The 27,353-nt window shown below is 37.2% G+C and overlaps 2 protein-coding genes across 3 annotated transcripts; both read left to right on the forward strand.

Moving 5' to 3' along the window:
• Positions 1-4,412: 4,412 nt before the first annotated feature.
• On the forward strand, positions 4,413-11,877 carry LOC122359083 (glutathione hydrolase 1 proenzyme-like). Of its 2 annotated transcripts, none has more exons than XM_043259357.1 (14): positions 4,413-4,545; positions 5,739-5,774; positions 5,927-6,061; positions 6,159-6,289; positions 6,669-6,758; positions 6,947-7,136; positions 7,312-7,475; positions 7,602-7,751; positions 8,693-8,829; positions 9,376-9,566; positions 10,076-10,191; positions 10,275-10,390; positions 10,563-10,631; positions 10,746-11,877. In XM_043259357.1, exons 2-14 carry the CDS (start codon positions 5,749-5,751, stop codon positions 10,887-10,889), a joined length of 1,659 nt encoding a protein of 552 aa, XP_043115292.1. In that variant the 5' UTR covers positions 4,413-4,545; positions 5,739-5,748; the 3' UTR covers positions 10,890-11,877. The 2 variants fall into 2 exon arrangements, with proteins under 2 accessions (XP_043115292.1, XP_043115210.1); XM_043259275.1 differs by having other exon boundaries at positions 4,424-4,545; positions 10,524-10,631.
• A 2,106-nt stretch (positions 11,878-13,983) lies between these two features.
• On the forward strand, positions 13,984-18,136 carry LOC122361735 (NLR family CARD domain-containing protein 3-like). The gene is made up of 5 exons (XM_043262706.1): positions 13,984-14,828; positions 15,017-15,190; positions 16,010-16,179; positions 16,530-16,576; positions 17,472-18,136. The coding sequence occupies exons 1-3, from the start codon at positions 14,128-14,130 to the stop codon at positions 16,125-16,127; spliced, it is 993 nt and encodes a 330-aa protein (XP_043118641.1). The 5' UTR covers positions 13,984-14,127; the 3' UTR covers positions 16,128-16,179; positions 16,530-16,576; positions 17,472-18,136.
• Positions 18,137-27,353: the final 9,217 nt, after the last annotated feature.

The following is a 27,353-nucleotide window of genomic DNA, read 5'->3' on the forward strand; positions in this document are numbered from 1 at the left end:
TGGCGCTCGGACCAACAGAACTCAAAACACAGGACTTAAATACACAGGGTAATTGACGAGACACAGCTGATGACAATAACATAATTAACACAGAGGGAAGGCAGGGCACAGGGAGCACATGGCATGAAACAAAAACATAAACACAGAGTCCAGAGATGTGACACCGATCTACCACAATGACATCTTTAAAGCCTTAGCTGAACCAGGACGTGAGGAGAAAGACCAGATCAAGACTGTTCTTACTAAAGGCATCGCTGGAATTGGAAAAACTGTTTCTGTGCAGAAGTTCATTCTGGACTGGGCCAAGGGAAAAGCCAATCAGGATGTAGATTTCATGTTTGTTCTTTCATTTTGAGAGCTAAACTTGATCCGAGATCATCAGTACAGTCTTCAGAGATTTTGCTGGACTTTCATCCTGAACTTCAAGATCTGGACTCAAAGATTTATGAGGAGTGTAAAGTTGTGTTCATATTTGATGGTCTGGATGAAAGCAGAATTACACTGATGTTTTCAGATGATCAGAAAGTTTGTGATGTGACTGAGACTTCATCGGTGAGTGTGTTGATGTCAACCCCCCCTCCAAATACATCATCGTCTGACAGAAATTCAGGGATTCACTGAGCCTCAGAAGGAGGACAGTTTCAAAAATAGAATCAGTGACCAGCATCAAGCTAGCAGAATCATCTATCATATCAAAAGAGCAAGAAGCCTCCACATCATGTGCCACTCCTGAAAGAAGATCTGAGAGCAGAAATCCCCCAAACTCTGACTGAAATGTACATCCACTTCCTGCTGATTCAGATCAACATGAGGAACCAAAAGTATAAGTAGAGTGATCTAGAAAAACTCCTAGGGTCAAACCGAGAAGTGATTGTGAAACTTGCTGAAGTTGCTTTCAAACAGCTGATGAAGGGCAATGTGATGTTCTATGAGGAGGACCTGATTGAGAGCGTTATAGACGTCATTGATGCCTCAGTGTTTTCTGGGATTTGTACTGAGATCTTTAAGGAGGAGTCTGTGATTAATCAGAGAAAGGTCTACAGCTTCATTCATCTGAGTGTTCAGGAATTTCTTGCTGCTTTTTATGTGTTTTACCATTATGTAATAAAAACAGAAGAAACATTGCAGTTTTGTGATGTGATACATAATTTGCATATAAATGCAGTAGATAAAGCCCTCAAGAGTGAGAATGGTCACCTGGATTTGTTCTTGTGGTTCTTGCTAGGCATCTCACTGGAGTCCAATCAGAGACTCTTACAGGATCTACTGACACACACAGAGAATAGCTCAGAGTACATTATGGGCTAATTAAAAATTTTTGTGTGAATTATTTCTTTAATTAAATGAACACAGGTAAACAGTATGACAAGTCAAAACGGGAAACTAGGTCAATGAAACAAAACAAGGCAGAAGAACAGGAGCAGGAGAAAATATAACTAAAAGGCCACAACCATTTATAAGTTCATGATATTTTAATGCAGAAATCTGAGACAACACTGTGTTTCTATAGGTTTTTTTAGAACAAGGGAAAAAATAGATTGGATAGGGAAAGCTCTGACTTTGTGTGGCTGGCCCTTAATGTCTTTTTTAATTTCATGCTTTGTACATTATTTAAGATGTATGTGTCTGTGTTTTGAATCCATTTGTAGGTTGTCAGGCTGTATGGTGACGGAGGAAGGCTGTGGTTATTTGTCTTCAGCTCTGAGTTCAAACCCTCACACCTGAGAGAGCTGGATCTGAGCTACAATCACCCAGGAGATTCAGGAGTGCAGCTGCTCAAACACAAACTGGAGGATCCCAACTATAAACTGATACTCAAGTATGTGGGTCTTTATTTATGTATTTATTTATTTTTTTTACACTACCTAATAATATTGGTAATGCTGTTTGATATTGGCTGAACAATATAAAGTCAACAGCTGTTGGTTATGCAACTTGCCTACCAGCATTGTGTTTTTACTGGCATTAATCAGTGAACAAAACCACTCTTTGCAGCACCAAATCAATTGTTTTGCACTTGAGAATAGGCAGTTGAAGAACTTTTCTTCAATGGATTTACTCTTTAATCTCAGTGGCTTCTTTCTGAGAGACAGGTTTTTAGAGTTGCATGCACCTTGAAGTATCTGAAAAGGTTAACATGTAGCCCACAAGACAAAATAATAATTGAGTAACTTGGTTTAAGACTTTAAGTATGATATACCTGGATGATCTTGTGTTTTGTAATAATTATTTACGAGTTAAACTGCCCAGTTTTCTTCAGCAAAATTCTCCAATTCCTGCAAATTCTTTTAGTTTTCCGGCATCATTTCCAACACAGTAACCATGATATTTTGAAAGTTGACTTTCTGGGTCTATTTTCCTAAACATTTATTTATTTAACATTTGTGGTTTATATTTGTTTGTAGTGTTGACCATGGAGCACCTTTCAGAATCACACCTGGACTGAGGAAATGTAGGTTGTGTCTTTTATTCACACACACACACACACACACACACACACACACACACACATTCTTCATGCATCTCACATCTTGGTTTCTTTGTTCAGATGGCTGTTATCTCGCACTGGACCCAAACGCAGCACACACTCAACTCATCTTGTCTAAAGAGAACAGAAGGATGATGCATGTTAAAGAGCCCCAGCCGTATCCTGATCATCCAGACAGGTTTGAGCTCTATGAGTAGGTTCTGTGTAGAGAGAGTCTGACTGGATGCTGTTACTGGGAGGCTGAGCGGAGAGGGATGCCATGTGTCAGATTGAACAACCTGCTTTGAGATACAACTGAGACACTGCAAACTTATTAAATATATTCCATTAAAGTAATATATGATTTAATATGTTCATCCTTTAATATGTTTATCTATCCCGTATATTGTTGTAAGCATTTCATACCATTATTGTATTGAACAAATCCATTTTCATTTGGTATGATTTTTTTAAAAGCTATCATAAATCATAGTTTTAGAGGATCCATAGACTCTGATCAATCAATCATTGTTATGGTCAAATCTGAAAAAAATATGTTTATTTAAAATAATGTGTTTTGCTGATCATTTGTTTTTGTTATATTTATTGTAAAGTATTAATGGAGTAAATGGTAAAGTAAAAAGTAAAATAAATAAAAAGTTAATATAGTACATTTGTATACAGCATGTAAATGCCATACTCATGTCTTTGTGTTTTTGATTTACTGTTAATTTACTTTTGCATTGCATAAGGATTTGCACTATAATTATATGTACTCAGTTGCATTTCTGAGATTAATTATTTGAATATTTTTACTGTGTCTGGTTTAGAATTCATTGAAGGATTTTATTTATAAATTACAGTCTTATTTTAGACAGTTCATCTAATTTGTTAAATTACTTATTTTTACATTTTCTTGATTCTTAAAAGAAGCATAACAGACGAAGTTTCACCCAATCTCACGTTAATCACTGCATCCTTCATATCTCCAAAAACTCTTTAGTTTTATCATATATAAAAGAAAGATACAGCTTTACGATTCTCTCCAGAGAGACCCGAGCTCCTGGAGGCGTGTCGTGTGGGCGGAGCTAAGGAGCACTGACATTTGATTTCTTTTCACTCACCGTCTGCCGTTCTGAACCATACCCCAGGTTTCAGCTCAATTTGAACAGCGTTGAAATAATGCATTAAAATGAATCTGCTCCCGTCCTGACTGTAGAGCAATTTTGTGCAGAGATTCACAAACACATGAGACACGCTTCACAAATGAATGCCAGGCTGTTGCTGTCGTTTCAAATCACATTTTATTTGTGAATTAAATTAATGTTTGTGAAGCTGTGGATCTAATTTTGTTAATTTGTCAATATGTTTTTGTCTTTAAGTTAATTTGTGCAATCTTAATAATGTAACACCTCTTTATAACCCACTACCCACTGACCTTCCTGCGATGGCGTCGAGGAAAACTCAACCTTCTGTCTGGACTAATTCTATCTTGGACTTTCTGCATTGTAATTCATCCTGCTGTTTTGTAACGCATCCTGCTGTGTAGTGACTTGCTTTTGTCTGTGGAATGATTTGCTTTTGTCTTGTAATAATTTGCTTTTGTGAAGCTGCTTTGGAACAATAGCCATTGTAAAAAGCGCTATACAAATAAACTTGAATTGAATTGAATTGAATTGAACTACTTACAGTATCTACCCGCATTTGTGTATTTGTATGAAATATATATATATATATATATATATATATATATATATATATATATATATATATATATATATATATATATATTATATATATATATACGTTTTTTTATCATAAACACATAAAATATAATTTGTTTACACACATTCTGGGCTACATTGACATTGCTTTCTCTGCTCTTTTGAAACCAATATTCTGAACAAAAATCAGCTGATGAACCAGTCCTTCAGGCTTGGTAAGACTGTAATAGTGATCTGTGCCACGAGAGGGACAAAGAGAGCTGTAGCAGGTGACTATAAAGAAGTGAAAGTAACCGAGGTGAAGGGAGAGACGCCATTTCCTTTAAACTGCTTTAAACTGCTGTCTGTTTTTCGGTAAGCTGCTCTTTTGTCTTTTATGTAGTATTTCAATCCCGCATCTCTACATTTAGACAGTTAGCACCTCAGTGACTGAAAAGTATATTTTGATAATCGCTCAAGTTCCTATACATAACCCAGATTCTACTATAGATTAAAATCTTCCGTGTATTTGTTTTAAATCTAGCATTTTAGTAGATGTCAATGAAATTGAGTTTGAGAATGAGTTCATAATGTTTATGTAAAAATATAAGAATATATAAATGTATATAAATGTATAGCCTACTGTATGTGTATATATATATATATATATATATATATATATATATATATATATACACACACACACATAATAAATATACTCTTGTACGTTTGATGAGATTAATCGTGACTAATAATTTGACGACACTAATATACACAGTACATTCTTTAACTGTATGTTTACTTTTGCTTTTACTTTTAACTCACTATTAAGCTCAGCTCTGTACAAAAACAGATAATTTTTTTAATGTTCATAAAACAAAGGCACCTTAATATCTCGGGCCTATGCAAATTATGATTTTATTTATATATATTTTTATTCATGTTTCACAGTTGTATATTTGTTATTTACATTAACTTCCTAATTCTGGAGGGTGACGACACATTAAAATGCTAGATGACTTTTTGATTATGTTTATTGGGTGCAGTCTAACATGTTTTAATGCTTTATTATATTTTAACGTTTTATTATATATAGGTTAAATACATTACAAATAAAATACTAATATAAAATAGAATTAAAAACAAAGTCCCGTACAGCTGGAGACCTCCCTCTCAAGAAGCTCACTATAAAAACACAGCCATCTTATCAGTCTGCTCTTCTGCGAAGATCTTTCTAAGATGTCCTCCTCTCCGCGTCGGGATCTCAGCACTCAACGGGAACATTCCTGTTCTTCAATGTTCTTACTAATACATATTTTATCTCAGACTATACTTTAACTAAATGCTACCTATATCATACCTAATGTCTTTTCTCAATAAACTACGTCTGACGGGGACCTTTAAAGGGTTAAAGCAGTGATCTCACACTCAATTCCTGGAGGGCCACAGCTCTGCAGAGACTAGCTGGAGTTCAGTACCCTGCTCATACGAAGAATATATATTATTCTACGGAATATAAAAGATAAAAGATTTTGAGGAATGTTTATTTTGTTTTTGTTTTTTTTCAGAGGCTGTTCTATGATGAGTTCCCTCACTTGTAAAAGGTGATAAAACATTCACATGTACACACATGCGCACACAAATAAAACATAGTATATAAGCTGGATTTGTAGTATTTGGAAGAAACCACAGATCAGAATTACGTTTTCTGAAAAATAAGTATCATAGCTCAATAACTCTGATTGTGATGTTTCAGATGCTGGATTGCCACTTTGACTGTAGTGACTCTGATGGTGTTAATCAGAATTATATACTCTCTGAGACCCTCTGATAAGTGCTATGCTAAAGCAGCAGTGGCATCGGATGCCGGGACTTGCTCTGAGATTGGGAGGTATGATTCCAAATAATACGTTTATGTTTCTGGAAGAGATTTCTTGGATGAGTGATGAGGCTCAGTAATATTAAGTTGTTGCTCTTTGTGTTTGCAGGGACATCTTGGGGCGTAAAGGTTCAGTAGTTGATGCTGCTATCGCTACTATGCTGTGTGTGAGCCTGGTTAATGCTCAAAGCATGGGCATCGGCGGAGGAGCAGTTTTCACTATATATAATGCATCAACAGGTACAAGAGTTTTGAGAGACTTCTTCCCACAACAGTCTTCCACAATAGCAACAGCCTCAGGAAAAAAGAAATTAAGCCTCTTATGAGTGCTCGTATTTATAAAGGGCATCTTAGACTAGTGAACTGTATACTATATGCAGTATCTTAAGAAATTCTGGCCAGGAAATAAGAAAATAAGTGGCAAAATAAGTGAAGGAACCATGTTGAGTATATGGCCTTTGGTTCAGTTTTTCATTTTGTTCATGTTGAAATCAGCCAAGCATTTTAATTTCGGTGGTAGTTCTGGGTGAGATCCCTTCTTTTAGGCTTCGTAAGTTAACTTCCTGAAGAAGGCATTAGTCACTACTTTTTTGTGTAACAGTTTCATTTTCACGCTTAGGAAAGGTAGAGACAATTAATGCAAGAGAAACTGCTCCACTGAGTGCTTCACAGGACATGTTTGGAGAACATCCAGAGAATGCAAAAGCAGGTACACCGTAAAAATTGGCATGAACCCAAATCCAGTTTCTATAATGGTTTTACAGCACAGACTCAGACATTAGCGCTCACAAGAGCTGCTGTGATTTATTAAAATAGCAAAGTAAATGTATCTGATGATTTCTTGCAATTTTGAACCTCGAATGAGCCACTTCTCTGTGTTTTGTCAATGAATGGTAGGATTATTTATAGGTACACCAGGACTGCTGCGTGGGATTGAGTTAGCACACAAAAGACATGGGAGACTGAAATGGAAGGAGCTGTTTGAGCCCAGTATAAAGCTGGCACGAAAGGGATTTCAGATTGGCAAGGCCTTATCCTTAGCCATTAATGAGACTAGTGGCACAATTCTGAATAATGCAGCATTGTGGTAAGAATAAGTCATTTGTGAACTTCAAAAAACTAGGCAAAGTTTGTTAAAAATTCTCTGAATTATTTAGGTTATCCTCAATATGTTATTATTTATGCTCGGGTCTCTAAATAATTTGCGCTTTAATTTTGACAGCATCATCTTGCTTCTGTTCTTGTCTTTCTTTTCTTTCTAGTAAAGTCTTTTGTGGCTCGGACAACAAAAGAATCTTAAGGGAAAAGGATACAATAAGATTTCTCCAACTAGCTCACACTTATGAGAAGATAGCAGAAGAAGGACCAGATGCATTTTACGAAGGGTCACTGACTCAGGATATACTGAATGATATCAAGGCTGCAGGTTTTTATTGCTTACATTTCTGATTTAATGCTTGAATTTCTGACTTTATTCAAATCTAAGTGGTCTAGGGGCTTAATTTGATCAAAGCATGAAAACGTGTCTGAATCTTTCTTTCTTGTGATATAGGAGGGATAATAACGCGTGAGGACCTGATGAATTATAAGGCAGAGCTGAATGAGTATGCATTAAACTTCACTGTGGGGAATTACACATTTCATGTTCCTGATGCTCCATTCGGTGGACCTGTGCTCGCTCTGATACTCAACATACTCAAAGGTCAGTGAATGTGCATCTGTGTAATTTTTATTGTTTTATTCTTCTAATACTTACATTTACATTTATTCATTTAGCAGACACTTTTATCCAAAGCAACTTACAATTGACTAGTTAGTATCCCGAAAATTAATAATGATACTTGTGAAACAACTTGTTTAAGTGTTTTCGATATGAATGAGAAAGGATGCGACTTGTGGCTATGTATGGTGTCCCATGCTTGGAATTTGTGTTAAATACACAGCAGCGAGTAGCTAACAACCATACACATGCACCTGTTAGGCAGCCAATGCTGCAGCTCCCAGAGAGCAGTTGGGGGATCTCATGGGTCTCACCTTAGCCACACCAGGGACTACCACCCTGGTAGATAACCACCTACAATCCCTGCTGGAACCCGTGACCTTCTGGTTACAGTGGGACTTTATATTTCTGATTTCCTCCGTAATGAACCTTAAGAAAGAATCATACCCCTTAACCAACGAGCTAGTATATGGGTGAAAGACGGGTATGTAGCTCTCTGTAAGAGAAGTGTTTAATATAGGGGTTTTGAGCAGAAAATGAAATGGTCTGAAGAGATTACACATGTTTGGTCTTGTTGTGGAAAATAAACATTTTACAGTATGCACGTGAGCATAGAAAGATGAAAGCAAAGATGGATACATATTCAGGTGGGACATGCCCAGAACAGATGCCTGAGCCACCGAGGCTGGAGGAGAGCCCAACTATCTCTATTCGTTACCTCTCCACCTCCTGTACTAACTCCCATTTATTTTTACAGTGTATGTTTTCTCCAGACATCTGTTCACCATTTAAATTTTAAGATCATACCATCCAGTATGAAAAGCAACACTTTTATATCTGTCTGTGTATTTAATATTAGTCTTTAAGTAATTATTTTACAATTTTCTATGGTTCACTTCAAATAATCACACATTAATTTTCAGGTTACAACATCTCAAAAAGCAGTGTTTCCACAACAAAGAACAAGACTTTGACCTATCATCGCATGATAGAGGCTTTCCGCTTCGCTGATGTCCAAAAGGGTAAACTAGGAGACCCACTGCATGAAGACCTCACTGAGGTGAATTCAGATCTACTTATATATTTCTTGGGCCTCTATCAGATATCTGCAGGCTATTATGGGTTAGTTGACCCAAAAATACTTTAAAAAAGATCATTTTACTGTTTCAAAGACATACCACAGATATGTTGAAGTAATTGTGTTGTTGGTAAAATCCTGGAATCCCCAGTTTGAGTCCTCCATTGCTGATCCTCTTCCACTCACTCTAATCCATTGTTCCCTGTCTTGTTTACGCTTTTCTTCACTGTCATACTATTATTTACTGACGTTCCTTTCCAAATATTTGAACCAAACATGAAGCGGTAACATGACGTCATATATCTCAAGACACCTTCTGTCAAAGACATCAAGCCAATGCAAGTGAATAAATTACAGAATTTTCAATTTTGGGTGAACTTCACCTTTGAGACAACTCTTAACTCTCAACTCTTTTAACCTTTTGCCACATCTGTTCTGACAGGAGTATCTTGTGTTATGATAGACGTCACTTTCTCAAAGCCTGCTGGTGTTCATATATTTACAAATTTTTTTAATATCATTTCACAGATTGTCAAAGATATGACCTCTGAGAGCCTTGCAAACAAGATCAGGAGTAAGATCAAAGATGACATCAAACAAATCAGCTACTTTGAGCAGGAGGACAGCGATGGTGTACCCTTTGATCATGGCACGTCTCACCTGTCTGTCCTTGCTGAAGATGGGAGTGCAGTGGCCGTCACCAGCAGTATCAATAACTAGTAAGATAAATATAAGAGAGCAGCGTTTCGTAATCTTGGTCTTGTTCTAACACACCCAGTTTTATTTACTGAGCGCTCTTCCATCTATAATATTGAACATGTTAGAAGTTGTCAGAGAATCATTGAAACTCGCTCAACTTCCAGTATGTTTATTATTTTCAGAGCCTCGACAAGCATTACAGACTGGAAATCTGAAAGTATGTCAGAGGCAGTAGTTTAGTCTGTCACTCCAAATTATCTGCAGCAAGAGCAGTCAGAAATTTGACATCTACCTCCAAAATCTTAAGATGGTGGAATATAGTCTTTAGCAATGATTACAAGATTTATTCAAAAGAAAATAATATCTCACCAGGACCATCATTAGTGGAGATAAAGGTGGTGATAGTGGGGCCCGGTGATTTCGTCCCACTGCCTAGGACCTGTGTGAAAGACACTAAGGAACAAACAAACAAATTTTATGAATATGCTTTGCTATTCTTTGCTAGTCTGGATATCTTGTGTTCTCACAGTTTTGGTTCTGGAGTGATGTCAGACTCAACAGGCATTATATTTAATGACCAAATGTGGGATTTCATTGATCCTGAGATGATAAGTGGACCTGGCCCAAACAACTTAATTAAACCAGGTAAAGAAAAAGAAATAAAGAAAGTAAAAACATCAATGTAAACATAATTGTTTACATGTAAAATAATATTTGTTTTGACAAAGGTAAAAGGCCACTTTCGTCAATGTGTCCCACAATCATAGTGGACAAACACAACGGAAAGGTCAAAATGGCGGTCGGAGGAGCAGGTGGAACCAATATCACCACATCAGTTGCTCAGGTACACAAAAAATGAAAATCTGAAGATGAAAAAACATAGTGGCTAAGTGTATATGTTTTAAGAAGTTACTGTCATTTTTAAATGTATTTGTCTTTTATCCAAAAACCGTTTTACCCTGTGTCTCTTATCTCAGGTGATCCTGAACTATCTTTTCTTTGGCTATGACCTGCAGAAAGCTGTTGAAGAGCCCAGAGTTCAGATCACAATAAATGAGACAAATGTCGAAAAAGACTTTGATAAGGTATACGATTCTTACATTTGACAACAAAGGTTTGTCATATAAATCAAATTTATAAAGTCAGAAAAGTTATAACTATATAAAAAAAATCTCTATGTGTTTTATTTCTGAATGCAGAGTGTAATTGATGGGCTGAGGCTGAAGAATCATATTATATATCACAATACTGCATTATCAGTGGTCCAGGCAATTGGACGAGAGGGGGACAAAATCTGTGCTGAATCTGACCACAGGAATTACGGCTATCCCGCTGGATACTGATGCTGCTGTTGTCTAATGCAGCAAAAGAAAAACCTCCAAAATAGTGTTTCGGGGTGTTTCATGGTGTTTCTGATTTCTGGCACATTTGGTTAGATTTAGGGGCTAAAATTGCATAAATACATACAATATAATTCATATTATATGTATTTATGTGTTGGTCGGAGGAGCAGATGGAACCAATATCACCACATCAGTTGCTCAGGTCCACAAAAAAATGAAAATCTGAAGATGAAAAAACATGTAAATACATTTAACACAGTGGTCTTAAATACAATTCCTGGTGGCCACTCTGCACAGTTTAGCTACAGCCCACACCTGGGCTGTATGTGAAATGGCCATTTTTAAGTGACGTCTGAAACCATAGTGGATGTTCTCTTCAATGCACCGCATATTGAGTTTGAGGTAGGAGTTAGGACAATTCAAAGAATATATAACTAGATGCCTCTGTTTCTATGAGCTGAGATACGTAAGCCGTCTGCCATATTATTTTGATTCGACATTATTTACCATAGGAGTCACTGAACATTTAAAAAGATGCTACAGTTCTGTGTGAACCTACAGTATGGTGAATGACTTCAAATACACCGCTCCGACATGGCGGTTCAGTGAGGCTTCTAGTATGTATATTAGGGCCGAAGATGGACGGGGATCCCTAAGAGGAAAACATGATTTTAAATTTTTTTATAGTAGCGGACAGCAATTTCTGCAGAGGGGAATAATATAGAACATTCCACCCCCCCCCCCCAAAATTGCTGAATGGCTAAATGAGAAAACATTTCACTCTAATATTTGTATATAATAATGCAGTGTTAATGTGCTGGTATCTTAAGGACTGCCGTGGATATTTGACTAATGAAGTATGTGATATTCTTTATATTCTGTGTGCTGGTCAGATCACTCTGACAGAAATTATTATTTTTCAATGTGTTTTAATAGTTTTAATAAAATCTGTACTTATGTCTTTTCAAAATAAATGAAAAGAAACCAAGCATGGTATATTTGTTGTACACACACACACACACACATACACACACACACAAATATATATTAATGCTAAGTGTAAACAGGATTTAAGGGTTAAAACAGTAAAGTTGGCATTACAATAACTGTGCATCTACAACCACTAAGGTGATTACTGACCACAGCCACAGGGAGTCCTGGTGCTTGTACATGATGCTCGTTATGGGCAAACCATGACTAGCACAGAAGTTCAACAACAGAACACCACTTTGGTTCAGATCAGGGGGGTCGTTCCTCCCAATCACGCCCCTCCAGGTGTCACTAGCAGATTGACAGAGTATCCAGTCGGAGCACTTTCCAGCACCCCACCCAAAGACTCCAAGAAGGCCGGATACTCTGCACTGCCATTCGGCCCCTAGACACAAATAACAGGACGAGACATATTCCCAAGCCAAAGGCACAAGGAGACGACCCTCTCACTCACCAGGGTGAACTCCAACACATGGCGGCTAGGCTAGAGGACTATGAGCAAGCCTTATGAGGAGATGGGTTTAAGAGCCCAAGCTGTGCGTGGAGGTGAGCCTGACTATCTCTAGTTGGTACCTCTCAACGTCTCGCACTAACTCCTTACACCCCAGAGAGGTGACATTCCATGTCCCTAGAGCCAGAATCTGCTCCCGAAGATTGGGTCGCCAGGGTCTCCGCCTTCGGCTGATGCCCAAACCACAATGCAGGTGGTGAGCCCACGGAAGGTTGGGCCCACATCGCTCCTTTGGACACATGGGGTAACTCCTGGAGTTGGTGGGGCTCCAGGGTGGGGCCTCAGCTGCACCGCACCGGGTGACGTCACAACCTCATATATATTTTTCTTCAAAGGGGATGGACCGCTCTCTTTCTGGCTTGTCACCTAGGACTTGTCCCAGGAGAGGTTCATGCTTATTTCTTGTTAAAGCCACTTATAAACAGGAATTGATAGCTTCTTTAAGTACACAAAAGATTGTTTAATCTAACTCGTGTTTCAGATGATTATAATTATCCATATTTATCAGATGCTTGTTATTATCCATATTCAGATAATTATCTTTATTTATTACAAGAGGTCTGAAATTGTGTAATGAGCTGTCCCATGCATATTAGATAATTCCAGTCTTTATAAACCTTTAAATTGAAATTGTATTTACTATCTTGTGTAATGTAATGCTGTTTGTGTGTTTTTTTGTATGTTGTGATCAGATCTGTGCCATCATCTACATTCCACTGTCAGACCCACATCAGGAGGACAAACCTAAAGCAGTCCTGCAGAAACATATACTGAGAAAGAAAACCTGCAAAGACTCAAAGACCAACACAAAACCAGTATGATGATCAAGTATGAGAGATTATTTGAGGGATTGAAACTCCAAAAGAATGAAACCCTCTTGAACAGAATCTACACACAGCTCTACATCATAGAGGGAGAGAGTGAAGGAGTGAATAAAGAACATGAGGTTTTACAGATGGAGAAAACAGCCAGAACAAAACACTTACAAGACACTCCAGTCTACTGCAATGACATCTTTAAAGCCTCACCTAAACCAGGATGTGAGGAGAAAGACCAGATCAAGACTGTTTTTACTAAAGGCATCGCTGGAATCGGAAAAACCGTCTCTGTACAGAAGTTTATTCTGGACTGGGCAGAGGGAAAAAACAATCAGGATGTAGATTTTATGTTTGTGCTTCCTTTTCGAGAGCTGAACTTGATCCAAGATCATCAGTACAGTCTTCACGATCTGGACTTAAAGATTTATGAGCAGTGTAAAGTTGTGTTCATCTTTGATGGTCTGGATGAAAGCAGAATCACCCTGATGTTTTCAGATGATCAGAAAGTTTGTGATGTGACTGAGACTTCATCGGTGTGAGTGTGTTGATGTCAAACCTCGTGAAAGGAGAGCTGCTTCCTCTGCTCTCATCTGGATCACCTCCAGACCAGCAGCAGCCAATCAGATCCCCTCCAATAAACAACACTCTCAATCATCTCACACATCAGAAGAGCAAGAAGCCTCCACATTATGTGCCACATCCCCGTCTTTTGCTGGATCTCATCCACTGTGCTTCAGAAGATCCTAGAAGAAGATCTGAGAGCAGAAATCCCCAAACTCTGACTGAAATGTACATCCACTTCCTGCTGATTCAGATCAACATGAGGAACCAAAAGTATTAAGAGAGTGATCCAGAAAAACTCCTGCAGTCAAACCGAGAAGTGATTGTAAAACTTGCTGAAGTGGCTTTCAAACAGCTGATGAAGAGTAATGTGATGTTCTATGAGGAGGACCTGATTGAGAGCGGCATAGATGTCACTGATGCCTCAGTGTATTCTGGGATTTGCACTGAGATCTTTAAGGAGGAGTCCGTGATTAATCAGAGAAAGGTCTACAGCTTCATTCATCTGAGTGTTCAGGAATTTCTTGCTGCTTTCTTTGTGTTTTACCATTATGTAATAAAAACAGAAGACACATTGCAGTTTTGTGATGTTATACATAATTTACATATAAATGCAGTAGATAAAGCCCTCAAGAGTGAGAATGGTCAGCTGGATCTGTTTCTGCGGTTCTTGCTTGGCATCTCACTGGAGTCCAATCAGAGACTCTTACAGGATCTAATGACACACACAGAGAACAGCTCAGAGAGCATTAGGAGAAACACACAGTACATTAAAGAGAAGATCAGAGATGGACATGGACTCTCCACTGAAAGATCCATCAATCTATTCCTCTGTCTGCTGGAAGTGAAAGATCAGACTCTGTCCAGAGAGATTCAAGAGTTTGTGAAATTAGAAAAAAACTCAGAGATGAAACTCTCTCCTGCTCACTGCTCTACAATCTCCTACATGCTTCAGATGTCAGAGGAGCCACTGGATGAGCTGGACCTCAAGAAATACAACACATCAGATGAGGGCAGAAGAAGACTGATACCAGCTGTGATCAACTGCAGAAAAGCCATGTGGGTGAAGAATCTTTGTGAAAATCTTTTTCTTAATAGAATTACAGTTTCTATTGGCAAATATTTTATCTTAAGTATAATTGCTTTATTTTATAATACATTTACATTAGGGTTAGGTATAGGGTATACATATTTTTATATTTTTAAATGACATGTATAGAAAGGTTAATTAATTTCTTTTCTTTCAGTTTTGTTGGCTGTAATCTCTCAGATAAGCATTGTGAAACTGTATCATTAGCTCTACAAACCCTAAACTCTGTCCTGAGAGAGCTAGATCTGAGTAACAATGACCTGCAGGATTCAGGAGTGAAGCTGCTCTCTGATGGACTGAAGAGTCCAAACTGTCAGCTGCCGATACTGAGGTATGTCACATTTGATTATGGATATCATGAATGCTCAGAAATTAAAAGTCCTGCCATATGTTTATTCCAGTCATGAACACCTGTGTTAAATCTATCTCTGTAGCTGCACATGCTGTTGTAAAGCAGAGACATCCGTGCTGAACAATGAGCACTCTTAGAACTCTTAGCACTTTTCTTGGTATATTTTCATACTCTTAGGAACAAAAGTTAGTGATTTGAGTTTATAATTAAAAAAATATATATTATGTATATATTTTTTGCTATACAAAAACTCTGCCTCAAAAAGGCTCATGTTGTCCCCTGAGATGTATGGGTTAGTTTTACATTGCAGATATATTTGATTTAAAGAGTTTCAAAATCATGGCCACTATTCACCAGCATTAAAAAGCTTGGAAGAGCTTAAAAAAACTCCATCTGTGTTGGTCAGAAATAAAAAAGTCTTATACACCTAGAATGGTTTTGTGGTGAGTACATTATGGGCTAATTTTAATTTTTGTGTGAACTATTCCTTTAATTAAATGAACACAGGTAAACAGTATGACATAATGGGAAACTAGGTCAATAAAACAAAAAAGGCAGAAGAACAGAAGCAGGAAAAACATAATTAAAAGGCCACAACCATTTATAAGTTCATGGTATTTTAATATAGAAATCTGAGATAATATTGTTTTTATATAGGTTTTTTGAGAACAAGGGAAAAATAGATTGGAAAGGGAAAGCTCTGGCTTTGTGTGGCTGGACCTTAATGTCTTATTTAATTTCATCCTTTGTAAAATTATTTAAGGTGTGTGTGTGTCTGTGTTTTAAATCCATCTTTAGGTTGTCAGGCTGTATGGTGACGGAGGAAGGCTGTGGTTATTTGTCTTCAGCTCTGAGTTCAAACCCCTCACACCTGAGAGAGCTGGATCTCACAATCACCCAGGAGATTCAGGAATGAAGCTGCTCACACACAAACTGGAGGATCCCAACTATAAACTGCAGATTCTGAAGTATGTGGACTGTAACAGGGTTTCACTCAAGTTTACTAATACTGATAACCAGTGCTGGCCAGTCACCGCCAGCATTGTTTACTGTTTTCACCTAAGGCTTCAGAATATATTTTCTGCTATGCATATATTAACATCTATCTTTATGTGTATCTTTATTTTGAGTCTTTTCATTTTTAACAGAATTTTTGAAATATTTATTTTGTTTAGTCACTTATTCTTGGATTTATACTCAGTTAGGAGTGCTGTTGGTTTTTTTGAGCTGTTGTGTCTTTGGTGTTCTGTAGCTATTAGTTCATTAAAGTTTTGATGATTAATAATTTAGTCATGATTTTTATTTATCTCTGTTCTAGTGTGGATAATGGACAACATTTAAGAATCACCCCAGGGCTGAGAAAATGTAGGTCTTTTCTCTGACCTCCCAACACACACACACACACATTTCTTTGACCATATTATCAAGTACATTGCATAGACTTCAGTTGACTGTAACACAAGTTAAACATATATAACCCAACCTATAACCTTTAAACCTACTCTTCACAGAAACATAGCCAAAACACTAGATTCAAAAGGCTCATGAACTGCCTTTTTGTTTGTTTTATTTTGTACTGTTCTCTTCACTCAAATATAATGTTTTCCAGATTTATCTAAAAACATTATTTTCTGCTCTGCTAATAGTTGAATAGTTCCAGTATGGTTGGCACAGCATTTGTCTTTCAGTTCTTTGAAATTCCTACATTCTTTACCCTGTTTGTAAAGAAATCTTCTTGTAAAGAAAGTTCTTACTGATGCAGTCTGGAAGTTCATCCACTTTTTCCTAATGTTGCGATGAGAAGGAATGCAAAGCAAATGCATTTTTTTCATAAACAAGTTCCTGTTGTTTTCAGAGCGACATTTAGTAGCAGAACATTTTACAAATGGTCTGCCTTCAATATAAGCAGTTTTTAGACTTATGATTAAAGTTTTAATTTTCTGAAACTTACAGAATGTTTTTTAAAATAGTACAATGATCTCTTCTATGTCAAAAGATCAATGGTATTTTGTTTTCTCAGTTCATGACCTCTTTAGGTAAAAATGTGTTTTGGCCAATTTATAAGCCTTTTTAGATAGTATGGACCAAAAAGTGTCCTTACTAGTTGATTGTTATAATATTTCCCTGTAAGGACATTTGGCCCTTACAAATACTTTTAAACAAGTGCACACACACACACACACACAAACACACACACACACACACAGAGAGAGAGAGAGTTCTAAAACTATCCTTTGTTTATTTCTCTTGCTGTTTTCAGATGTATATAATCTCACCCTTGATCCGAACACCATAAACACTCAACTCGTGTTGTCTGAAGAGAAGAGGAAGATCACACACGTGACAGAGCCGCAGTCGTATCCGGATCATCCAGACAGATTCGATAGCTGTGAGCAGGTTCTGTGTGGAGAGAGTCTGTCTGGACGCTGTTACTGGGAGGCTGAATGGAGCGGGAAGGGTGCTGAAATAGTAGTGTCATATAAAGGCATTAGAAGGAAAGGTGGGAGTGATTGTTGGTTTGGATACAACGACAAGTCCTGGAGTCTATACTGCTGCGCTAATGAATTCACTATCTGGCACAGAAATGTGAGCAATAATATATATATAATAGTATAATATATATATATAATATATATAATAGTAGGAGTGTATCTGGACTGGTCGGCCGGCTCTCTGTCCTTCTTCAGCGTCTCTGACACACACACACTCACACACTTACACACATTCAACACCACATTCACAACCCCTCTACGCTGGGATTGCAGTCTATGCTGATTCTTCAGTGTTTCTTGTGTCAGATGAAACAATGTGAGAAACAACTGAGACATCTCAAACAATCTGTCACATTTTTTCTTCTTTTCTTTCCTCTAACACAGTATAAATAGTATCTAATTATTAATCAGTAGTCAACTTAGTAATCAGTGAAAAAAAAAATTAAATTATTCATTTAATCATAGGCATTCATACTGAAGTCACATGTGGGGTGAATATAATTAAAGAGATTGTTTTGACTTTTAGCTGAAATAAAGCAAACCAATTTACCCTTCCTGGACATTTCCATAATGTCATATTTATTATTAGTGCTTGAACTGAACATATCAACATCATATCTATGTAATTGAAAAACAAATTGATCCCTGTATGCTCGGACACGTGGAGATAATTGATTGTTAAGTCATACAATAAAAGTACAAAGAGATCTTTGAATCGTCTCCTATTAAGAAATAAATGGGGTGATGTTTCATCAGTTCACCTTGGCATTATGTTTTTCAGAGTATGAATCAAAATGAATCTATTATTTATAATATATGTGGGTTCGAAGTCGTTAGTGGTGGTGGTTGTAGTCTGTTTCATCCACAATACCACGACTGAGGAGAGACCCCAGATAAAAGTGATACCATCACATAAAGTTATTCTGGCAGTTGAACATAAACCATTATTCTGGAAAGAAATGGAGTCCTGCTCATCAGCCATTTTTGTTTTGCCATGATATTCTGTGATTCTGTTAGGAAAGAGTGACCAATGTGGGCAGGTCAAAAGTACATGGCTGTTAGTTTACCACAGTTGTCTGTTGCAGTCAGCTAAAACACTCAGACCTCTCAGCAATAGTGTAAAAGGGCACCTAAAAACCATACTTGAGTAAAAGTACAGGTACTTAAAGTAAAAATTACTCCACTACAGTAAAAGTATTAGAGTATCTGATTTTAACACTATGAAGTATTTTACTTAAACGAATTATGCGCTAGTCTAAGAGACAAGCCAGTGAAAAACTGTAACGAGATGGATCTGTGTACATGAAAAAGAAACAATAAAATGTAACTTAACTTAAAAACCTCATGAAAGGAGAGCTGCTTCCCTTGACAGTTCATGTAATTTGTTAAATTACTTATTTTTACATTTTCTTGATTCTTAAAAGAAGCATAACAGACGAAGTTTCACCCAATCTCACGTTAATCACTGCATCCTTCATATCTCCAAAACTCTTTAGTTTTATCATATATAAAAGAAAGATACAGCTTTACGATTCTCTCCGGAGAGACCCGAGCTCCTGGAGGCGTGTCGTGGGCGGAGCTAAGGAGCACTGACATTTGATTTCTTTTCATTCACCGTCTGCCGTTCTGAACCATACCCCAGGTTTCAGCTCAATTTGAACAGCGTTGAAATAATGCATTAAAATGAATCTGCTCCCGTCCTGACTGTAGAGCAATTTTGTGCAGAGATTCACAAACACATGAGACACGCTTCACAAATGAATGCCAGGCTGTTGCTGTCGTTTCAAATCACATTTTTATTTGTGAATTAAATTAATGTTTGTGAAGCTGGGAATCTAATTTTGTTAATTTGTCAATATGTCAATATGTATCTTTTTTATCATAAACACATAAAATATAATTTGTTTACACAGATTCTGGGCTACATTGACATTGCTTTCTCCGCTCTTTTGAAACCAATATTCTGAACAAAAATCAGCTGATGAACCAGTCCTTCAGGCTTGGTAAGACTGTAATAGTGATCTGTGCCACGAGAGGGACAAAGAGAGGAAAGAAGTAAACAACTCACCTGCAGCAGGTGACTATAAGGAAGTGAAAGTAATCGAGGTGAAGGGAGAGACGCCATTTCCAGGCTTTAAACGTCTGTCTGTTTTTTCGGTAAGCTGCTCTTTTGTCTTTTATGTAGTGTTTCAATCCCGCATCTCTACATTTAGACAGTTAGCACCTCAGTGACTGAAAAGTATATTTTGATAATCGCTCAAGTTCCTATACATAACCTAGATTCTACTATAGATTAAAATCTTTCCGTGTATTTGTTTTAAATCATTTTAGTAGATGTCAATGAAATGAGTTTGAAAATGAGTTCAGAAAGTTCGACGTATATTTCATTAAATATGAAATCTTCATGTAAAAATATAAGAATATACATATATAAAGGTATAGCCTATGTATAGCATTTATTTATATATGTATATACATAATAAATATACTCTTGTACGTTTGATGAGATTAATCGTGATTAATAATTTGATCGACACTAATATACACAGTACATTCTTTAACTGTATGTTTACGTCTGCTTTTACTTTGAACTCACTATTAAGCTCAGCTCTGTACAAAAAAAACAGCGCCATTATTACTTTTTTTAATGTTCATAAAATAAAGGCACCTTAAACTCTCTCGCTATGTAAATTAAAAAAAAATTATATATGTTTTTGTTCCTGTTTCACAGTTGTATATTTGTTATTCACATTAACTTCCTAATTCTGGAGGGTGACGACATGCCAATTAAAAGGGTGGCTGACTTTTTTTTTTTTTTTTTGTCTCATCTTGATTGTCTTTATTGGGTGCAGTCTCACATGTTTTAACGCTTTGTTTAAAAAAATTAATAAATAAATAGTGATTTTTATGTCATGGATGACAGCATCCCAGATCAACACTGTTGATGAACCACAGGGTAAAATTAAATTAATGTATTTAGGTTTGTACACTATAGCGTGGAATCATATTAATGTTATAATTATCTATGTTCTGCTTGAGCAGATGAAAATTGTATGACAACCCAACAAATTTACATTTTTGTCTTCATTGGTTGAATGCTTAGGACATTTTTTTTTTTTTTTAATGAATAATATGCAAGCTTTGAATCTTCCGATGTTTCTCTGTGGCACTGAATCCTACAGAGCTCTGCTCCCCATACAACGGATACTCGACTGCCATTGGCTCAGCTGCATCCAAAGGGAAGGGCTTACTGATTTGAGGGATGATGAAACCTCCTGAAGTCATGTCACAATATGCAAATGTCATTTTTATATGTTTTTTGCCATCATTTTACAAATGGAAAAAATTAATAAAAACAATTAAATAACAATAATAATAACAGTAATAATAATAGTTATTATTACCCTTGATCAGAGTAAATGCTATTTAAATTATTTAAAAATCTGTTTAATATTGATGAAAGAATACATGGTATTGCAATGTTTTTAAATTTAGAAATTGTGTGTTTTATGTTAAAACATTTCTCAGAGACCTTTTTCGATATGAATTCTATTAAAATACATACATTTTACCATGATTATATTATTTCAAAATGCATTTCTCAATGTTTCATCTTCTAAGCCAATGCACAAAGGAAATAGATATATCCAACAATAAATCACTGCAAAGTAGTTTTAATAAAGTTCTAACAGAGTCCTTGGATTTTGGCCTGAAATGTCATTAAGGTTCCTGTCTGTGCTTGTAAGCGGGGTTGTGTGCACATACCTTGTCTTGGGAGACTTTTCTGCGTAATTACTGTCAGTTATGTCTTAAGTGAACTTAAACAGTTAAGAGTAACAGTGTTGTGTCAAAATATTTGAGCAGTGCAACTGGTATTAAAGCACAGGTGTCAAACTCCTGGAGGATCCCAGCCCTGCAGAGATTAGATTCATGCCCAATTAAACACGTCTGATCCAGCTAATCAAGTCCTTCGGGCTTTTTTGAAAGATCTGTTGGTAGTACTCTGTTATGTTCTTGTACATGCATTTTAGTTATTGTAGTAATTGCAATAACTACATAATAACTAGGTACTATGCCTGAACTGCCCGGTTACCTGCTACATTTGATAAAATTTGATCTATAAAGACACTGCATGAGACATTGTTTCCCAGAACACAACGGGCATTGGTGTTGTCATACAGATCCCAGGTGCACCATGTGCTTGTTTATTAGTTCACATCAGAGAGTTCAGTCTCACGTATAAAACTATGACGATGTGTTACACAGTATGAGATGACTGAAAATATTAAAACCATATATGTTCTCTAAACAGTGTTTTTGAAGCAAGAGCCATGAGTCTCTGTGAGGAGAAAGAAGATGAGAATGACTCATGAAGAATATGCCTTCTAAATTTAGTGATGCTCCCATGACCTCTGACCCCAGGTAAGACACTAAGTAATTTTACATTCTGCTGTTACTTATTTCTTTTTACAGTGACTTAGAGTATGTTCCAGAAGGCCTCGTTCAGAGTGAGCTTTGCCTCGTGGTTTCATTTACAGATAAGCTCAAAATCAATTCCTTAACCTTTCAGTTTCCTTGAGTAATTATTATTATTGTTGTTGTTGTTGTTGGAAAGTCTCTAATCTATTTGATCAAAAATACTTCAACACTTAACTTAAAGTGTTTTCCATTTAAAATGTTATTTATAACCGTGATGCAAAGCTACTACTGCATCAGACTGTAAAATAGAGAAATTAGCGATTCATTCTGCATGGACACATTGAGTTAATCAAAAGTGACAAAAATATTTATCTCAAATACATGCTGTTTATAATTCTTCATAGAAAATGTATCTTAAAACATTCCGTTGTTTCTTCACCAAAACTCGATACCTAAAGGGGTTAATCTTATCGATGTCCCTGCAGCACTAGCTAGCATGTTTGACTAGAAGCAGACCTGATTTCCGGATTTGAAAGTCATTTGTACAGAATTTGAATTCTGCCACCTACTGACACTTGCTGCACTGAACATGCACTGAAGTCTTTGCCAACACACAAAATGCTGTATATTTCTCTTTTCCTTTATTTGTCTTTTAGCAGCATCATCTGGAGGAGGAGATCAAGATCAAAGTCTCCTGATCCCAGCATAGCAAGTATGGACCCACCCAAAGCTTTCAATAATGAAGTGACCCTGACCCTCTGTGAGTATCATCATTCACGCAATTTACTCTTAATTAAGGTTGAATTATTTTAAAAATTAAATAACACTAAATGTAATCAAAATGAAAGCTGCATGCAGCCCTGGCTTACCGCCCCTGGTGGCTTTAGGAAAACTGTAAGCGGTCAACAATATGCAGTATTAAATATAGAAAGAATATGACAAATTCACATTTATATAAAAGCAAACTTTCTGCTGCCAGCTGCTATTATAACTGAACACTCTCAGAAAAAAATACAAATGGCTGTAGCTGGAGTGGTTACTATATTTTATCTCTAGTTGTACCTTTAAACAGAGGTGGATAGTCCAGGGAATGGAAGTAAAGTCATGCTGTATTTTTGTTACACCATGAACATGATGAACACCTGCCCTTATTGAGAGTTACAGAGTATCAGAAACTTTGTATTTATAGCTTTTTTGGTTTACAATAATGCCACTGTCATGTTAGATTTAGTTTGGCTCTTGACTTCTGTGTTAAAACTCTGCTATTAGTTGTATTCATATATGGTGAGATAATTATGATGAGTACTGCTCTAATAATTTATAATTAATTCATTTAGAATTAATTTATAATTAATTTCACTTCTCGAACTTTGTGCCTGAGGACTTTTTTGGTTGGTATTGGTGTTTGGTTTTACATGTGTGTACTAAATTTTATACATGTACTGGAGAAACCTAGCTTGAGGAAAGCATTGCATTAAAATTTTAAAGGGGTGCTGTCAAGCCATTTTACCACCACCCACTTATTAACCATATCAGATGTGCAGTTTCAAGTGAGTTTTCAAGCATGTTTAGGCCCACCCTCAAAACTGCAATTAATTTGGGAGAAGAGAATAATAGTCTATGCCAGGGTAGGCAGTTTCTGAGTCGGTCCTGGGTGCTGATGTCCTGTATAGTTTAGCCCGGAAACCTAAACAAAGCTCTAATCAATCCAACCCTAATCGCATGCTTGGGCCCTAAACATGTAATATGTACTATCTAGAAACATATCTACAGTCACCCTTAAAAAAAGGTCATATGATGCAATTTCAAATTGTCCTTTCTCATCTGAGTTTTGGGTAAGAACAGGTGATATATCGAGGAGATATATCAATATTTTTTTGTAGACACAGTGTTTCTGAAGAGTCATGGAAAGCTTATGTAATTATCTTTTCTGGCTACTGCACATTTCCAAATCCAAGTAATGCATCCAGGTAGAGACTGAAGATCCTACGAAGTCAGTGTATGATGACCTTCAGCCAGTGATAGACCACAACAAAACCAGCTTAAAGAACAAGTATGAAGCAGTTATATGAGGAGACAAGAAATTCCCAGGAACCGTGAAACACTCCTAAACCGAGATCTACACACGACTCTACATCATTGAAGGAGAGAGTGAAGGAGTGAATAAAGAACAGCCAAAGGAGTTTTACAGATGGAAAAAAATAGCACAAGCAAAATGACTCCACAAGCAAACTCCTATTTACTGCAATGACATCTTTAAAGCCTTAGCTGAACCAGGATGTGATGAAAGACCAGATCAAGACTGTTCTTACTAAAGGCATCGCTGGAATCGGAAAAACCGTTTCTGTGCAGAAGTTCATTCTGGACTGGGCTGAGGGAAAAGCCAATCAAGATGTAGATTTCATGTTTGTTCTTCCATTTCGAGAGCTGAACTTGATCAGAGATGATCAGTACAGTCTTCACAGACTTCTGCCAGACTTTCATCCTGAACTTCAAGATCTGGACTCAAAGATTTATGAGAGTGTAAAGTTGTGTTCATCTTTGATGGTCTGGATGAAAGCAGAATCACACTGATGTTTTCAGATGATCAGAAAGTTTGTGATGTGACTGAGACTTCATCAGTGAGTGTGTTGATGTCAAACCTCATGAAAGGAGAGCTGCTTCCCTCTGCTCTCATCTGGATCACCTCCAGACCAGCAGCAGCCAATCAGATCCCCTCCAAATACATCAACCGTCTGACAGAAATTCAGGGATTCACTGAGCTTCAGAAGGAGGAATATTTAGGAAGAGAATCAGTGACCAGCATCAAGCCAGCAGGATCATCTCACACATCAGAAGAGCAAGAAGCCTCACATCATGTGTCACATCCCTGTCTTCTGCTGGATCTCATCCACTGTAGCTTCAGAAGCTCCTGAAGAAGATCTGAGGTGCAGAAATCCCTCAAACTCTGACTAGAAATGTACATCCACTTCCTGCTGATTCAGATCAACATGAGGAACCAGAAGTATGAAGAGAGAGATCCAGAGAAACTCCTGCAGTCCAGCAGAGATGTGATTGTGAAACTTGCTGGAAGTGGCTTTCAGGCAGCTGATGAAGGGCAATGTGATGTTCTATGAGGAAGACCTGATTGAAAGCGGCATAGACGCGTCACTGATGCCTCAGTGTATTCTGGGATTTGCACTTCTTTTAAGGAGGAATCTGTGATTCATCAGAAGAAAGTCTACAGCTTCATTCATCTGAGTGTACAAGAGTTTTTCGCTGCTTCTTTATGTTTTACTTCATGTTAATAATACTGTGAAGGGATTGAAGAATTTTGTTTCTACAAGAAATGTGTTTAAAATAGTAGTGGATGAAAGCCATTGACAGACGAGAATGGTCACCTGGATCTGTTTCTGAGGTTCCTGCTGGGCATCTCACTGGAGTCAATCAGAGACTCTTACAGGATCTACTGACACACACAGAGAACAGCTCAGAGAGCATCAGGAGAACAACACAATATATTAAAGAGAAGATCAAAGATGGGCATGGACTCTCCACTGAAAGATCCATCAGTCTGTTCCTCTGTCTGCTGGAAGTGAAAGATCAGACTCTGTCAGAGAGATTCAGGAGTTTGTGAAATCAGACAAACACTCAGAGAAGAAACTCTCTCTCCTGCTCACTGCTCAACAATCTCCTACATGCTTCAGATGTCAGAGGAGCCACTGGATGAGCTGGATCCAATTAAATACAACACATCAGATGAGGGCAGAAGAAGACTGATACCAGCTGTGATCAACTGCAGGAAAGCTCTCTGTGAGTTAAGACAGTTCTGCTGGAGTTACTGTATATTTTGTACAGTACATCATACTTACACAAAATAATAAAGTATTTTAATAGATTTATTTATGTGCTTTTCCGAAAAACATTTCTAAACCTTCTGTAATTTATTAGTTGTCATAATTTGGTATGTCATAACTCAATTTATTAATTTTCATTATTAAGAGTTTGTCTTTGCAGCCTACAGTTTTCTTGTAGTTGTGTTTTTTATTTAAGAATGACAAAAAATCCATCTTTTGTTTTAGTCTTAAAAAAGTGAAATGTATATGGCTGTAAACATAACAAACATGTAAAACCAAGGAAAAAGTGAAAGCACACATAGCTGTGAAGTTATAACACAGTAAAATAGGTATTCCAGTGGAAGAGTTCTATCTAGAGTAATATCTTTTGTTAAATATTTTGTCCTTTAGATTTGCTGGCTATAATCTCACTGCTCAGGATTGTAGAAATTGTTTCATCAGTTCTACAATCCTTAAACTCTATCCTGAGGAGCTAGATCTGAGTAACAATGACCTGCAGGATTCAGGAGTGCTTGAGTTTCTGCTCTCTGATGGACTGAAGAGTCCAAACTGTCAGCTGCAGATACTGAGGTGTCAAAGATCATATAACATATAATTTATGTTCATAATGTTTATAGATGTGTGTTTATTGATGATTGTATTTGTAGGTTGTCAGGCTGTATGGTGACAGAGAAAGGCTGTGGTTATTTGTCTTCAGCTCTGAGTTCAAACCCCTCACACCTGAGAGAGCTGGATCTGAGCTACAATCACCCAGGAGATTCAGGAGTGCAGCTGCTCAAACACAAACTGGAGGATCCAAACTACTCACTGAAGATACTCAAGTATGTGGGGCAGGTGTTTTTACTCAAGATCAACAATACTGGCAATCTTTAAATGCTATGTAACAGAGGCGTAAAGTTCAGGCGCGGATAAATTAAATGTCTTGCCATATGTTGATTCCAAACATGAACCAGCTCTGCTCTCTCTGAAAACAGGCTAAACATTTGTGGTTTATATATGTCTCTTCATAGTTTTGGATCATGCAGAACATTCTAGAATCAAACAAGGACTAAGGAAATGTAGGTATACACAAGCGAATACTAACACATTTGTAAAAATCGTGTTGTTGTACTTATCGCTCCCTTTTGTGTTTAGATGCATGTGATCTCACACTGGATCAAACACAGCAAACGCTCAACTCATCCTGTCTAGGGGATACAGGATGGTAACTTATGTCAAAGAGCCACAGTTGTATCCTGATCATCCAGACAGATTTGTGCACCAGGAGCAGGTGCTGAGTCGAGAGAGTCTGACTGGACGCTGTTACTGGGAGGTCGGAGTGGGCGGCTGGGCCCATGTAGCGGTGTCATATAAAGGAATCAAGGAAAAAGTGAAAGTGACTTTTGGTTTGGATTC

The sequence above is a fragment of the Puntigrus tetrazona genome, chromosome 1, assembly GCF_018831695.1.
Source record: "Puntigrus tetrazona isolate hp1 chromosome 1, ASM1883169v1, whole genome shotgun sequence".
Taxonomy (NCBI): domain Eukaryota; kingdom Metazoa; phylum Chordata; class Actinopteri; order Cypriniformes; family Cyprinidae; genus Puntigrus; species Puntigrus tetrazona.